Source organism: Meriones unguiculatus, chromosome 8, assembly GCF_030254825.1.
Source record: "Meriones unguiculatus strain TT.TT164.6M chromosome 8, Bangor_MerUng_6.1, whole genome shotgun sequence".
NCBI classification, from domain to species: domain Eukaryota; kingdom Metazoa; phylum Chordata; class Mammalia; order Rodentia; family Muridae; genus Meriones; species Meriones unguiculatus.
In genome coordinates, this window is record NC_083356.1 from 25,158,743 (window position 1) to 25,173,215 (window position 14,473).

The 14,473-nt window shown below is 52.2% G+C and overlaps 2 protein-coding genes across 2 annotated transcripts; one reads left to right on the forward strand and one right to left on the reverse strand.

The window, feature by feature from the left end:
• The first annotated feature begins 1,856 nt into the window (after positions 1-1,856).
• Positions 1,857-6,894, forward strand: Pycr3 (pyrroline-5-carboxylate reductase 3). The gene is made up of 6 exons (XM_021660140.2): positions 1,857-2,013; positions 3,699-3,763; positions 4,159-4,338; positions 5,170-5,382; positions 5,915-6,007; positions 6,159-6,894. The coding sequence occupies exons 1-6, from the start codon at positions 1,923-1,925 to the stop codon at positions 6,339-6,341; spliced, it is 825 nt and encodes a 274-aa protein (XP_021515815.1). The 5' UTR covers positions 1,857-1,922; the 3' UTR covers positions 6,342-6,894.
• A 2,344-nt stretch (positions 6,895-9,238) lies between these two features.
• Tigd5 (tigger transposable element derived 5) lies at positions 9,239-14,455 on the reverse strand. The gene has a single exon (XM_021660022.2). It carries the CDS (start codon positions 14,453-14,455, stop codon positions 12,317-12,319), a length of 2,139 nt encoding a protein of 712 aa, XP_021515697.2. The 3' UTR covers positions 9,239-12,316.
• Positions 14,456-14,473: the final 18 nt, after the last annotated feature.

The window sequence follows — 14,473 nt, forward strand, 5'->3', positions numbered from 1 at the left end:
CTTCTGGTGGGGCCTGGGAAAAGATTGGGGAATACAACTCTACCTCCTGCAGCTAAAGGGAAAGGACCGTCCATGACATTCCAAATGCAGCAAGCAGGGGACCAGCTTTAACTACAAGACTTCACAGTCCAAGGACAATATCGCCCTTATAAAGGCTGTATACTTCTAAGTGCTGTGAGAGTTTGGAAATGGCTTGGTGGTTAAGAGCATGGGCTGCTCCTCCAGAGGACCTGGGTTCAATTCCTAGTACCTACGTGGCTCTCATAACCATCTATAACTCCAGGTCTAGGGGACCTGACACCCTCTCTTCTACCAAGAACACTAGGCACATGTGTTGTACATAAATGCAGACAAAACATCCATAAACATAAAATAATACATTTCTAAGCTTTATATTCTGTTTTGCCTAATCATACATATTCAAAACAAAATAGCCAAGTTTGCCCAGTTTGTGGTAAGTCTGTGTATACTTTTTAAAAATTTATTAATTCTTATTTCTTGTGCATTGGTGTTTAGCCTTGCATGTATGGCTGTGTGAGGGTGTCAGATCTTGGAGTTACAGACAGCTGTGGGTGCTCAGAATTGAACCTGGGACCTCTGGAAGAGCCATCAGGGCTCTTAACCGCTGAGCCATTTCTCCAGCCCCTGTGTATACTTTTGATTCGAAGTTACTTTAGGGAATGAAATTAGGTTTAGTTGTTTGAGTTGGTAATTTGGATGGTTGAGACAAAGGCTCAAGGACTGGGACCCTGATTATCTTTTTTTTTTTATTTTAAATTTTATTTTTTATGTGTGTTAGTGTGGAGGTGTCATATCCCTTAGAATTGGTGTTACAGACAGTTGTGAGCTGACATGTGGGTGTTGGGAATTGAATCCAGGTCTTTTGGAAGAACAGACAGTGCTCGTAACCACTGAGTCATCTCTCCAGCCCCAAGGAGTTTGTTGTTGTTGTTGTTTTGTTTTGTTTGTTCTTCCAGAGCTGAGGATGGAACCCAGGGCCTTGGCTTGCTAGGCAAGTGCTCTACCACTGAGCTAAATCTCCAACCCCTGATTATCTTTCTTCTTTCTTTTTTTTTTCTCTTTTTCTCTTTCTTTTTTTTTTCCTTTTGTTTGTTGTTTGTTTGCTTTTTGGCCTTTTGAGATAAGGCATCTCTGTTTAGTCCTGGAAGTCCTGGAACTTGCTTTGTAGACCAGTCTGACCTCTAACTGGAGATCCTCCTGCCTCTACCTTCCTAGTGCTGGGATCAAAGGTGTGTGCCACCACCACCCTGCTTTCCGATATTTTCGTGAAAGTCTGCTCTTGTTCTGTTTGGGGCTTCTTGTTTTGCTTGCTTTTTATTTCCTTTACTTTCACTTCAGCTAAATGACTATAATCTGTACGAAATGTATGTGGAATTAAATACAGATAAATCTGGTGAAACACTAAAGCAAACAGGGTTTTTTTTTTTGTTTGTTTGTTTGTTTTTAGTAGAAAACTAAACTCTGTGCACTAGTGACTGATGGTTGGTGCCGCTTTAAAGGTAGAGAAGTGGCACGGAGGGTCAATCCCAAGGTTCGGAAAGAGCTGTACCGGGTAGTAGTAAGAACACCCCGAATTCCACCCCGGGGTGGCTGGAGCTTTTCCTCCGCGTCTCTCTGCATGGCTTTTGGGGAGACTCTAGCTTCGGGTTTCTCAGGACGAATAAGACAGCCTGTTCAGGACTAGCTCTCCACCCTTCCTCTCCCTTTTCTCTCAACAAAATCGTGGGCTGGTTCACCTAAAGCTGGTGGAGAATCCCGCCTCAACCAACAGAACGAAGGGGTTTGCGCCTCGCCCCGCCCCGAACCCGCCCCGAACCCGCCCAGTCGTTTCTATCGGTCAATGCAGTTCTAGTGGGCGGGGCTGCCGCCGCGGGGACGTGAGAAGGCCACTCGGGAGCACCATGGCGGCTTCCGAGTCTGAATCTCTGCGCGTGGGCTTCGTGGGCGCAGGACGCATGGCGGAGGCCATCGCCCAAGGCCTCATCCGAGCAGGTGGGGAGGCGAGGCCTATTTGGGGGTGGCTTTCCAATGGGAGGAGCCCTTAAACGTCGGCCGGAGGTGCGCACATGTCCAGGGTCGGTGAGGTGAATTCGTTCGGGTTCTGGGTGAGAGCCCTACAGCAGGCTTCATGAAAGGCCTCCAGAGCCCCCGGGTGAGCCAGTGGCCCTTTTCCCAGGCAGGTGGGCGGCCGCGCCGGGCATGATGTGGATAAAGATAACACAGCTTATTTTAGCAGATTGTCTTGTTGAATGATATTCCTTTAAATGTATTGAATGAAAGAAAGTTACGATTAACTTCCCTTGTGACTTCTTCGTGGGGTGTTGCTTGTTTGTCTTCTCGAGACAGGATTTCTCTGGATAGCCCTGGCTGTCCTGAAACTCGCTCAGTAGACCACGCTGGCCCTGAAATCAGTCAGGCCCTGCGTCTGCCTCCCCAGTGCTGTGATTAAAGGTGTGAGCTACCACTGTAACTTATAACTTCTTACCTCCTTAATGTGGCTGTGAGTTTATAGTTACCTATGTGGCTCAAACCATGTCTTAGGTTGAACTGACTTAATGCCAAGTTAATGTCCAACTTTCTGGCCTCCTCCTCCTCCCAGTTCAGTATTCTATTCATTCATCAGCTCCACTCTCAGAGGTGGGCAGCTGTGTGGACATGCGGGAGGAAGAGGACCGGCCCTGTGTACTGAAGACTGTCTGCCATCCCTGCTGGAGTAGAACAGCGGCTGTTATAGCTGGCCTACCACCGCTGTACAGTGTTTAGAAAACTTAGTGAAGGAAACTTTGTGAACAGATTACAGGTAGAGAAAGCTGGTGACCTTTGGCTGTCGCTTTTCAGTTGTACTTCAAAGTCCAGAGGCTGACGGTCGTAAGAGAATGGCTTCCTACAAGTCTTGGGTGTTTGCATGTAAAACCTGGTGGTTCACCCGCCTCTTGATGCGACACAGACTGTCACAGACATGATTAGCTCCTCTGTGTTCAGGTTGTGGTGTGTGCTTCCAACTGGCCCAGTCTTTTCTACCCCTACGTCTTCCAAAGGGGCACTCAGTCTTCCCCAAGACATCCCAGCCCACTTGTGGTGTCACAGTGGAACTGATCCCCTTGTTAGGTCTTTATTAGATTGGCTTTGTTTGTTTGGGTTTTTTGTTTTGTATTGTTTTACTGAGACAAGGCCCTGGCTGTCCTGGAACTCTCGATCTGTAGACCGGCCTGGCCTTGAACTCAGAGATTCGCCTGCCTTTGCCTCCCAAATGCTGGGATTCAAGGCACACACTATCATCACCTGGCTAAGACCGGCAAGTACTCTTCAGCTGCTGAGTTGTCTCTCCAGACCCTTTACCAACTATCTCCCTACACACCATGCCGCAACAGGCCTGGTATTCCTTCAGAAGTTTTGTGTTTTGGCCAGTAGACATAAATGCTCTAGTCAGCTGCCCCTTCCCTGAAAGCAGAGACTCTTGGGCTCTGTGTCTTGTTAGGGTCAGGCAGGTTCTGGCTCATGTCCAACAGGCGCATGAGCAGCGGCAGTGAGATTCAAGTAGGTTTGAGTTGACTTGATTGTTCTGCCCCAAGGACAAGCATCCCTGCTATGTCCCTATGGAGCCTTAGGCTGACAGTGGACTAGGCAAGCTGTTTCTCATCTTCCCAGCCCTCACCAGTTTTTGCCTTTCTATTCAGGCAAAGTGCAAGCTAAGCAAGTGCTGGCCAGTGCACCAACAGACAAGAACCTTTGTCACTTCAGGGTAAGTGGGACCTAGGGTCTTGTCCTCCTGAAGCATTGATCAGGGACAGGTATAGCTGAAGGTTTGAGGTAGTTTGGTCTGTCCTGGAGAAGGGGAGGTCAAAGGCCAGGAAGAAAGTTAAGCTCCTGGAAGACTAGAGCAGATTCAATGCTGTTCCTATGTAGGGTGGGTGTGGACACTAATTAGGAGGGAAGGTTCCAGAAGATAAAACTTGGGAGTCTGAGGAGCGGAGGCCTGTTGGGTTTGTCATTTGAGAGTATGGCTAGTACCGACATTTGTAACAACATAGGCCCGGCCTGGGGAATCCTAGGGGATGCAGAATGTTTGATGGTACATAGGTGGGTTGTAGGATACCTTCTCACACAGTCTCATTTCTGGTATTGGTGTCTGGTTAGGCTCTGGGTTGCCAGACTACTCACTGCAATGAGGAGGTGCTGCAGAACTCTTCACTTGTCATCTTTGCCACCAAGCCCCAAGTCCTGCCGGCGGTTCTGGCAGAGGTGGCCCCTGCAGTCACCAGTGAGCACATCATCATATCTGTGGCCGCTGGGATCTCTCTGAGCTCTTTGGAGGAGGTAAGTGCCCCATGGTGTGAATAAGGCCTAGACCCTGAAATAGGCTTTGTTGGCCATACTTGGGAGGCAGACAGCATCCCAGCCAGCCTCCGAAAGGAGCTAGTTAGCCCACCAGGGATGGTGGCTGGGGTAATATCCTGCCACTGTACCTAGGAAGTGGGAAGTAGAGGCTGCATTTGGCTGAGGTATTGCAGGAAATTCGATCCCATTATGAACCCCTAGATTGTGAACTATAAAAACCTGTTTCTTGTTTGGTGTGGTTCAGCCCTTACACAGACCTCTAATCCAAGAACTTTCTGTTTATTGTAAACAGGTGATTTTGGTGCGGCTCAGCCTTAGCACACCCTTTTAATTCAAGAGCTTTCTTTAATAAAGTTAACCCTAGATCAAGAGGAAGAGCAAGTAACCAGCTGACAGGGAGTAAACAGAACGGAGGGTCTTTGAGTTGAAGGGTATTTAAGACAGTGTGGAAATGAAGAAAGGCTTTTGGATTTTTCCTCCTGGACTATCAAGTGAGCTAGCAGCCCTTTTTCTCCTAGGCTGTCTGCTGAGCTAGCAAGCTCTTTTCTTTTGGCCTTTTGGCTTTGGGGGCTTTTAGCTTTGAGCTTTTGGCTTTTCGCTTTAGGACATGAGCTGAGTAGGAGGGTCAGCTGGGTGCTTTCTCTGCCTCTCTGAGCTAGCAGGTTTTTCCCCAGCATCTGGCTCCTGAGTCTTCTTTGGTAAAAATCAATCATTCGGGGTTTTCTTTTTTTTATAACAACACTGAGGTGTTTGCCCAGCAGGCCTGTCCAGTCTCATAGGCTGCCTGACACTGAGCTCTTTTCTGTCTAGCTGCTACCCCCGAAAACACGAGTGTTACGAGTCTCTCCCAATCTACCCTGCCTAGTCCAGGAGGGGGCCATGGTGATGACACGGGGCCAGCATGCTGGGAATGATGACGCGAAGCTCCTACAGAACTTGCTGGAGGCCTGTGGACAGTGCATGGAGGTTCCCGAGTCCTACGTAGACATCCACACTGGCCTCAGCGGCAGCGGCGTGGCCTTTGTGAGTATTGTCTTAACCCACATCCCGGAAGGCAAGCCCTTAGCAAAGACGTTGCGCTCAGGCCTCAGAGTGATCCACATGCTAACGATGAGCTCTGCTGTCCCTCAGAATAGCATGTCTTATTGGACATCGAGGCTGGCCCCTTCACCCAACCCTGGGTATAGGCCTTATAGCCTCAGGTATTTGTGATCCCATTTAGGGCCCTGTTTCTTGTTCTGAGGCAGTGGTTCTCAATTCCCCTAACGCTGTAACTCTTTAATACAGTTCCTCCTGTTGTGGTGACTACCAACCCTAAAATTATTTTCATGGCTAATTCATAACAGTGATTTTGCTACTGTTATGAATTGTAATGTAAATGTCTGTGTTTTCTGATGGTCTTAGGCAACCCCTGTGAAAGGTCTTTCAACTCCCAGAGGCGTTGCAACCCACAGGTTGAGAACTGCTGTTCTGCACATTCTCTAGCCGGGAGCTGTGTCCAGCAGAATGTCAACTTTGACATGCCTCCTCCCTACTCTCAATGCTGTTACTACAGGTGTGTACATTCTCAGAGGCCCTGGCGGAAGGTGCCATCAAGATGGGCATGCCCAGCGACCTGGCCCACCGCATTGCTGTCCAGACCCTGCTGGTGAGTGAAGGCTTCCTCAGGAGAATGTCGCGAAGGTTCGAGTGTGTGCTTTATCCAGCCAACAGGAAGACAAAGCCACACTGGCTGGGGAAATGTGTAGCTGCCTCACTGAGTCGTCTGTCAGCTCACTACCTTTAACCCTTCTCCCCAGGGAACAGCCAAAATGCTGCAGCGGGAAGGGAAGCACCCAGCTCAGCTTCGGACAGATGTGCTCACACCAGCTGGAACCACCATCCATGGGCTTCATGCCCTAGAGCAGGGTGGCCTTCGAGCAGCTACCATGAGTGCTGTGGAAGCGGCCACCTGCCGGGCTAAGGAGCTCAGCAAGAAGTAAGGCAGGCTTCAGATGAACTTCCAGGCTCCTTGTCCAGCTATGGCCTCTGAGCGGTGAGAACAGCCTTGCATGGGTGTTGCAGTGTGCTGTCCTTCAAGCGTAATGGCCGTCATCATCATCATCATCATCATCATCATCATCATCATCATCATCATCATCATCATCACAGAAGCTGTGACTACTTGTAAAGTACCCTCAAGATCAGCTCTGTTGACTGTGACATTCAACAGTTTAGGTGATTCAAGGGAGGAAAGGTGGGGAGGGTCATTTGACCTTTATCTGAGAGTCTAGAGTCTCCCTTCTGCACCCCTCAGCTAGTCCTAATTGTATCCTAATTGTACATGGCCTCATGGTCTCAGGAGGTAGTAGAATATGTAGCCTGTGGAAGATGAACTGAAGAAGGAAAGGTTCCCATCTTTGCAGATACGGGAACATCATCATCCATTCTGGTATGAGGTATTTTGATGGTGTTGCTGTGTTGGGGTCACTCACACTACCATAAGCAACACTTCATCTAAACCCTGTAAGCCCAATAAACTTACTGCTTCCCTAAGTTGGATTTTAGTGGAATTTTACTTTGTTTTGTACTTGGTGCTCTATAAAGTGTGTGTGTGTGTGTGTGTGTGTGTGTGTGTTGGGGGGGGGCAAGTATTTATATTTCCTCAGGAAGAATTCATACAACACTGGGTACCAGCCTCCTTGCTTGGGTCACCTCTGTTTTCTACATTTACTACCTCTAAGGAGCACGGTTCTCTATCCATCACACAAATGTTTCCACTTCCTCTACACCCAGAAAAAGTATCCAGATCCGCAGGCCTCCTCACACTCCAGTTGTCAATAACTCCTCTTCCTCCTCCTCCTCTTCTTCTCCTCCTTCTTTGGTTTTTCAAGACAGGGTTTCTCTGTATAGCCTTAGCTGTCCTGGACTCACTTTTTTTTTTTTCTTTTTTCTTTTGTAATTTAATCTTATTTTATCTGGGACAGGGTTTCTGTGTAGCCTTGGTTGTCCTGGACTCAGTTTGTAGACCTGCCTAGCCTGGAACTCACAGAGATCCAGCTGCCCCTGCCTCCCCAAGTGCTGGAATCACAGGCATGTGCCACCATGCTCGGCATATAACCCTACTTCTAAAGAGACATGATAGCCAATGTTGGTTCTCAGGTGTCTGAAAGTGGTCTTGTTTCGGGGGGGGTTGGAGGGTTTTGGAATTCAGACAGAGCTACTAGCAACAAGAGAGAGCTACTGAGCCTGGTCTGGAGTCCTGGCCCTTCTCTAATTTTCCATTGGAAACTAAACTAGTAGAGGATAGGGGTAGGAATGGCAGAGGAATAGATGGCACTTGCCATCTCCACTTCTCCCTCTCCATGGAGAGGCCCACAGGAGAAGAGTTCCCGTGGAAGCTGGAAAACTCACCTCTTCTGAGCCGCCAGCAGGTGGCGTGCTCTTCCGCAGTTGAGTTGCTGCACCAAGGTGTCCTGTGCTCTGGTTACACTAGTCAAGTGGAAGAGCTGTTTGAGGTTTCAAAGTGAGCCCTAGCTAGCTTGGAAGACTGGACCCCTGCCTCCAGCTGGACATAGGCTTCTTCCCTATTGTACCTAAGCTGGCTCCATGGCAGGAAGAGCTTGAGCCTCAAGAATGCTGGGTCAGGAGTCCTTGAGTGCCCAGTAGCCCTGGTACTATAACTACAGGTACTACCCTGGCAGGATTTGACTTTTTTAGTATATCTTTTCCTATTCCAGCAGACCAGGAAAACCAGGAATTAGAGAAAAGTGAGGCAATGGGATTGAGGGTCCAGGCTCTGAGGCTACTGCATAGGGACAACCTGGTGTAACTCTGGCCCTGCCCCAGATACCCCCTCCACCAAAACTGTCATTGCCATCCAGACCCCAAGGGGTTGACTCCCTCACTTTTACCCAGCAGCCTCCTGAGGCTAGGTCGGAAGCACCCATTACTGTGGCTTGGGGCAGCTCCCATGGTAGCATCTGTTAGCTGGGTGACGCTAGGGAACTTAACTCATCGATAAAGCAGGACTAATGGCATTTACAGACAGGAAGAGGCTGTCCTGTCCCCAGTCCCACTACTCCAGCACTGCAGCCCTCCCTTCTCTCAGCCCCTTTCCTTGGACGTCCCCTCCACCCCCCATCTTATCCCATTCCCACTGGGTAGCTCCTCTCAGCCAAAGCCTTCCTAAATGGACTCTGGCATTGTCACTTGTCAGTCCATGCTCTTCTTTCCTCACATGGAAGGACTTAGAGAAAAACAGCTCCACTGTTGTGTTTATACAAAGTGCTGGGTGAGCTGACCAGCGATAAGAGGCTCAGAGGACAGGTGATAGGGACAGCCGAGGGTCCCACCATCCTAGCTGCAGGGTCGTTGGCCTGTGCTGTTTGGACACAAGACAGTCAGCTTCCCTGCAACCTCGCTTCCAAGCTATGCCAAGTCTAGGTAGGATAGAGTCCCAGGGTCTAGGGTAAGGCACCCCTTTATGGAAACTCTTCAGGCAGCCCATCTGCCAAGAGACTCACTGATTATGGTGGGCCAATGGCTGTTTGCTTCTGGAACCAGGGCTGGGAAGTGGAACACACCCCTTCATTGCCCAGTCAAGGTCCAGAGCTTGTTATGTGGCCTCAGAGCCACTGGTGGCAGACTGAGACACAGGTTGTTGGCTACTCAACGAAGAAGCTTTGGGGCCATACAGCTGTGACACTATAATCCAGGCCCCTCCCTACTGCATGCTGCTCACCTAGTCACTGCTTTCTGAGATAAAAGCCGGTAGATGCTCACGTTATTCTCTTTAATAAATACTGTCCCACTTTTATGGCCCCCTCCATCCTATAGAGTGTTCCAGATCCAAGCATCAGATCTAGTCCCCCAAATAAGACTAAAACAGGGTAGCTGATGAAGTCGACCTGCTTCGCCTTTATTACACAAGTGCCATTAGATCGTTTGGCCGATAACCTCAGCTGCGAGCAAGGTTGAGTGCCAGAGAAAGGGCCTTACAATAGCACATGAAAGCTGTAAGCCCAGGATCCTTTTGAGGACGGCAGATGGGGTCAAGATGCTCTTGTGGGAACATGCAGAAGAGGCTAAACTGTGCCAGGTCCCAGCTGAGCTTCCCACAGGCAGTCCTACTAAGTTTTATAAAGGGCTCAGTCCCCTCCTAGCTTGAGAGAGCTCCCCTCCTCTCGTATGATTTTGTTTAGTTGCTGTCACTTCTCAAGTACATGGACCTTGGGGACAAGACTGCCTATGACCACTGCAAGCTCTCACTCCCCCAACAAAGCAGTGGTAGTGGCTCCAGCAGAACCCACGCTCACCTATCTTTCGGTGCTGGGTGCTCTCTCCAGACAATCTGTTTATGAATCCAAGGCAGGACCACCTAGCAGAAAAGGCTGCCTATACTTCCTAAGCCAAAGGATTGCCACACTTTGTGGGAAAGAGGCAGACCTCTGTCTGGGGCAAGTGGGATTCCCGCATGATGCCTGGTACCTAACAGGTGGCAATGGCTGCTGAGGAAAGGATCCGCAGCTTCATCCTCTTTAGTAGTTCGTGCAACTCGGTGCCCACAGGGCTCAGCAGTGCAACTCAGATGGGTACGCAGTGAGAGTATAAGGCTTTCCTAAGGGGCCCATGAACCCCTAGGGAGCCCCATCAGACACTGAGTACAGAAAGGTGAGGTGACTGCACATCTCAGGCCAAGCTGTGCCTGGGGCTGGGGCCTCTGTGCAGCAGCGGATGCATGCAGCACGCTAAGCCCCGGAGTTATAGGTCCTGCTGCTGGGGTAAATGTCAGGCCCCTGGGCAAAGCAGCCTCCTCCACAACCGGGACTCCGCCACCAAAACCTCTGCTTAGAGCAGGTAAAGAACTCACCAGCCTATTCACTCTGCAAAAATTGCTTTTTTTCTTTTCCTTTTTTCTTGTAGTGCTGACGTTTGAACCCTGGGCCTCAGGCATCCCCGGCAAGCACCCAGCCACTGCACAAGATCCTTAGCCGGAAATGACACCTTTGTGCCTACTCATAGGCATCTCCCTAGTCCAGCTAATGATAGCACACGGACACAAACCTGACAGCCGCACTGTGACTCAGTTGGCCCACACTTGCTTGTTTACAGGGCAGCAGCAATGTGGGGCCACAGCAACCTCCTGGGTCTTGTGTGCCCAGACGAAAGGGGCTTGGACAGTAAGAGAGGCTGGCAGGAGGTCTTACTCCTAAACCCTGTTCTCTGCCAACTCCAGATTGTCTGGACCCAGGCCAAAGGAAGCAACACAACAGAAAGGATGAAGACAGAAACCGATAGATACCTCTCCAAAGAACAGTAGGGGTAGCCTAGGCTGAAGAGCAGATATCAGAGGCGCCCCAGGCTGAAGGTGCATCCAAAGCCCAGATGCATTCAGCCTCTCTAGAGACCTGAGAGGCAGGTCTATCAAAGCTGGATGGTGCCTGGCTGACGGTATGAACAGACTTCTGAAAAATCCCACTGTAGCTGCTAGTGCTAGAGACCGCCTGCCAGTCATGATTGCCCAAGGTCCCCTAGGTCTTCAGGCTTGGGGAGGCCAAGTATATAGGTGGCCGGATGGGTCCCAGTGTGTACGGATGGACTCTGCTACCTGAGCCTCAGTTCTCTTGGACCATGCTTTCCCTCAGCTTTTTACTATTTATGCATGTTTTTTGACTGGGATGTAGTGTGGTTCTAAGGAGCTGTATTCTTGGACCTACATGGAAGTCACTTTTGGATACTTCATCCAAGGCTCCACCCATTGCCAAGCTGTTACTTCCCTTCCCCCTCCCCCTTTCATGTTTTCAAGGCTCAGACTATGAGAAGTGAAGACGAGGGGAGAATACCAGGACAAGGACTCAGGACAGTATTTCTGCCTAGACACAGCACCCCTCCTTAAGACACGGGTGCCTCTGCTCTAGATCAGTAGCAGTTATCAGAATCCACTTGGATACAGCAGCAGGGTGATACAAACACTGGACATTCCTTTGAGCCTTTTATCCTTCAAACTGGGCCTTCCTGCAATAGCTTCTCAGGCATACAATACCAGGTGGATGAGTCTAGGGGGAGGGCCGGTGCAGGAAGAGTCCATGGGGTAAGGGCTGACTCTAAGGCACTGCTGAGTTCCCAGATAGTTACAGAGCCTATGACCTGTTTCCAGGAAGATCAGATAGCCCTGGAGCTAAACAAAGTGGTTTGTGGTTTGTCCTGCCATTGGTTCAAGCCGCCTGGGTCCAAATCCAAACACTTGCCAACATCATGAATAGAGGATCTTTCCAGAAGGGAGTTTTTAAAGGGAGAACTAAAAATCCAAGTAGAATAGAATTTACTATACGCTCTGCTGCATCCCAAATGTCACCAAGCACTGGGGGCTTCCGTTTCCCCTTTCCCACTTGCTTGTGAGTACACCATCCCAGACCAGGGACTGGAGCCTCGCCTGGGCTCTGGCCCAGCATAACTCTGATAACTACAGAGCTCTAAGAGCAAGGGCGAGAGAGCCCAGAGACCACCTCACTCTGCCAGCACTCAGGGTTCCCTGTGGAGAGCATCTTTTAAAAACAGGTTTAATGTGTATTTGTTTTTAAAACAAAACCGAGTGCTTCCCCACTGAGGTGAGACCAGGTAGCACCAGGGAGGCAGACGAAACTGGCTCGCAGCAGCCTCATCCAGTGCCCATGGGGGAGGGGAGAGGGTGAGCCCCATAGGGGCCAGAATGGAGGTACAGTCAACTGTTCTCCCCTAGGTGCTGTGCTTGAGTGCCCACATGTGCCTACCCAGGGAAGAGCATTTGCTTCTTTTAGCTATTGTTTTCCCAGGACCTGTAGATCGGGGGCCAGGGTATTCTTTACTAACAGAACTCCTCCAAGCTGGGCTGGGCTTGCACCCCTGGACCTCTACAGCGGACTATACCAGGGAGAAAAGGTGGAAGATGGAGGACTGTATATAACCCCTCTCTCCCAGTGCAGCAGGAGAAAGGCAGTCACACACCATCACCAGAAGCTGCTGCCGAGGGGCCAATGCCTCCAAGCCTCCGTGCCATGGTAATGAGGGAACGTAACTGCACCAGCCTCAGCGGCCCCACTTCTCTAGGATCCTGACTCTCCAGCCACCTCAGCGCCGTCTCTAGTCCCCAAATGGCTTCCCCAGCAGTAGGTACCAACATTCCTCCTTGCTCAGTGGCCTCTTCCTCCTCCTCCTCCTCCTCTCCAGCCCCCATGCTAGAGGGCAGGCTGGCTGGGGATGGAGGAGCTGCAGGGGCCACCTCCTCTCTGCAGCCCTCAGGGAGGCCTCCATCGTCATCCAGGTGCAGCCACTCTGCCACCTCTTCAGGCGCCAGGCGCTTGTAAGCCAGAGCTGCCAGATGTGTGAGGTCACTGAGCACCCTGCTGCGTTCAGCAGCCTCTTCTACCTGGTGGGCTGGCTGCTGCCCAGGCTCAAAGGCCGCCCGCAGACCCAGCAGCCAGCAGCGCTCTATGCTGCCCGCCTGGACCAGGTCCCAAGAGAGGCCAGCCAGGTATAGCATGTCCTTGAGCATGAAGCTTCTCATGAAGTCCAGAGGGGAGCCACTGGCACAAGACACAGCAAGTCTCAGCAGCTCCCGTTTGTACAAATGCTTGAAGGCTGCCACCACACCATGCCCCAGAGGTGTAGGGATGTGTGCTCGGCTGCTGCCCTTGGACAAGAAGAGCACTCGAACTGCGCCATCAGGTGTCTGCAGCTCCTCTGGGGATCCAAGGAGCTCAGGTTGGCACCGCGTGCCAGTCTCCTCGCTCTCCTCCAGAGCAGGCATCCTAGTGGCCCAGCTTGGACAGGGTGGATGGGCCACCAGCAGCACGGCCTTCTGTTGGAGGCAGCTTCGGCGCAGGTAGCGCTTGACACCAGGGACGAATTCCTCAAAGAACCAGCCCCGAAGAAGAGGACGGCTGAGCCAGGCATCGGGGCTGTATCGGTAGGAGGCGGGGAATTTGTCCTGGTTGTGGTGCCGCAGGCTAGGTGGGTCCGGCAGCTGCCCGATGACGAGAGGCTTCAATTTGTGGCTGCCCGTCAGGTTGGCGGCCAGCAGTACTGTCACTCGGTCGCTGCGCCAGCGCTGGCTGTACCCACCAGGCCCGCCGGAGTCCCCTGCGCCTGGAGTTGCAGCCTGCTCGGGAAGTAACCTCCAATAGAGACCAGTAACGTTAGCGTTGTAGATCTGCTCGTCGCCATAACATCCCTCGGAGTGGGATAAAGTGGCCGGCTCGCGGTCAGGTAGCAGACCGGCGCTCGGCGGCTGCGCCGGCTCCTCTTTGACAGGTGCGGGGCCTGCGACCGGGGGTTCAGTCTCACCATAAATGCGCTGGCTAGAGATGCCGTGGCGCTTCTGCCAGCGCCAGAACCAGCCGTGGCTAGCCTTGAAGGTACACTCGGGGCCGTAGATCTGGCGAGCAAAGGCCTCAGCCTGCGCTTGGATGACCGGCCCCGACAGCGGCACGCCGTGCTGGCGCAGCGTGAGGAACCACGAGTAGACGGCGCGGTCGATCTCCTCCTCGTTGGCCAGACGCATCTTCTTGCGCTGCGTGCCCACTTCGCCACCAAGCTGGTCCAGAAACCAGCGCAGCTTGGGCTCGTCCTTGAGCCAGCCGCGCAGCGTGCCGCCTGGCACGCCGAAGTCTCGGCACACGCTGGCCTGCCGCTCACCGCCCTTGACGCGCTCGATGGCTTGCAGCTTGTCTTTGATGGAGTAGGCCTTGCGGAAAGTCATCTTCACGGCCACGCGGGGCCGCGGCGTAGGCGCCGGGGGCGGTGGGCGCTCGGTGGAACCCGGGCCAGGCGCTGGCGATCGCCGCTGCTCAGCAAGGCGCCGGGGCGGGGGAAGACGAGCGCGATGAGGGACGGGGTGTAGGGCCGGTCCGGTCGGAGGGCTCGCGGGGTACATGGCGCCGGCGCCTGAGACCACCCCGGATAGCAAGCCTGACACTCCTGGCGGGCCGCTTGGGGCGGGGTTCGGGGGCGGGGCTGCCCGGGTCCCTCCCTTTTGTCTCGCCAGCCCAGCCTGCTCAGGAGGGCAAGTCCCGCCCCTCCGCCTCGTGGCGCCTGCGCGCAGTCTGGCTTCGGGCGCGTCACCAGCGCGTGCGCACATTTAGCTTCGTTTCGCCCC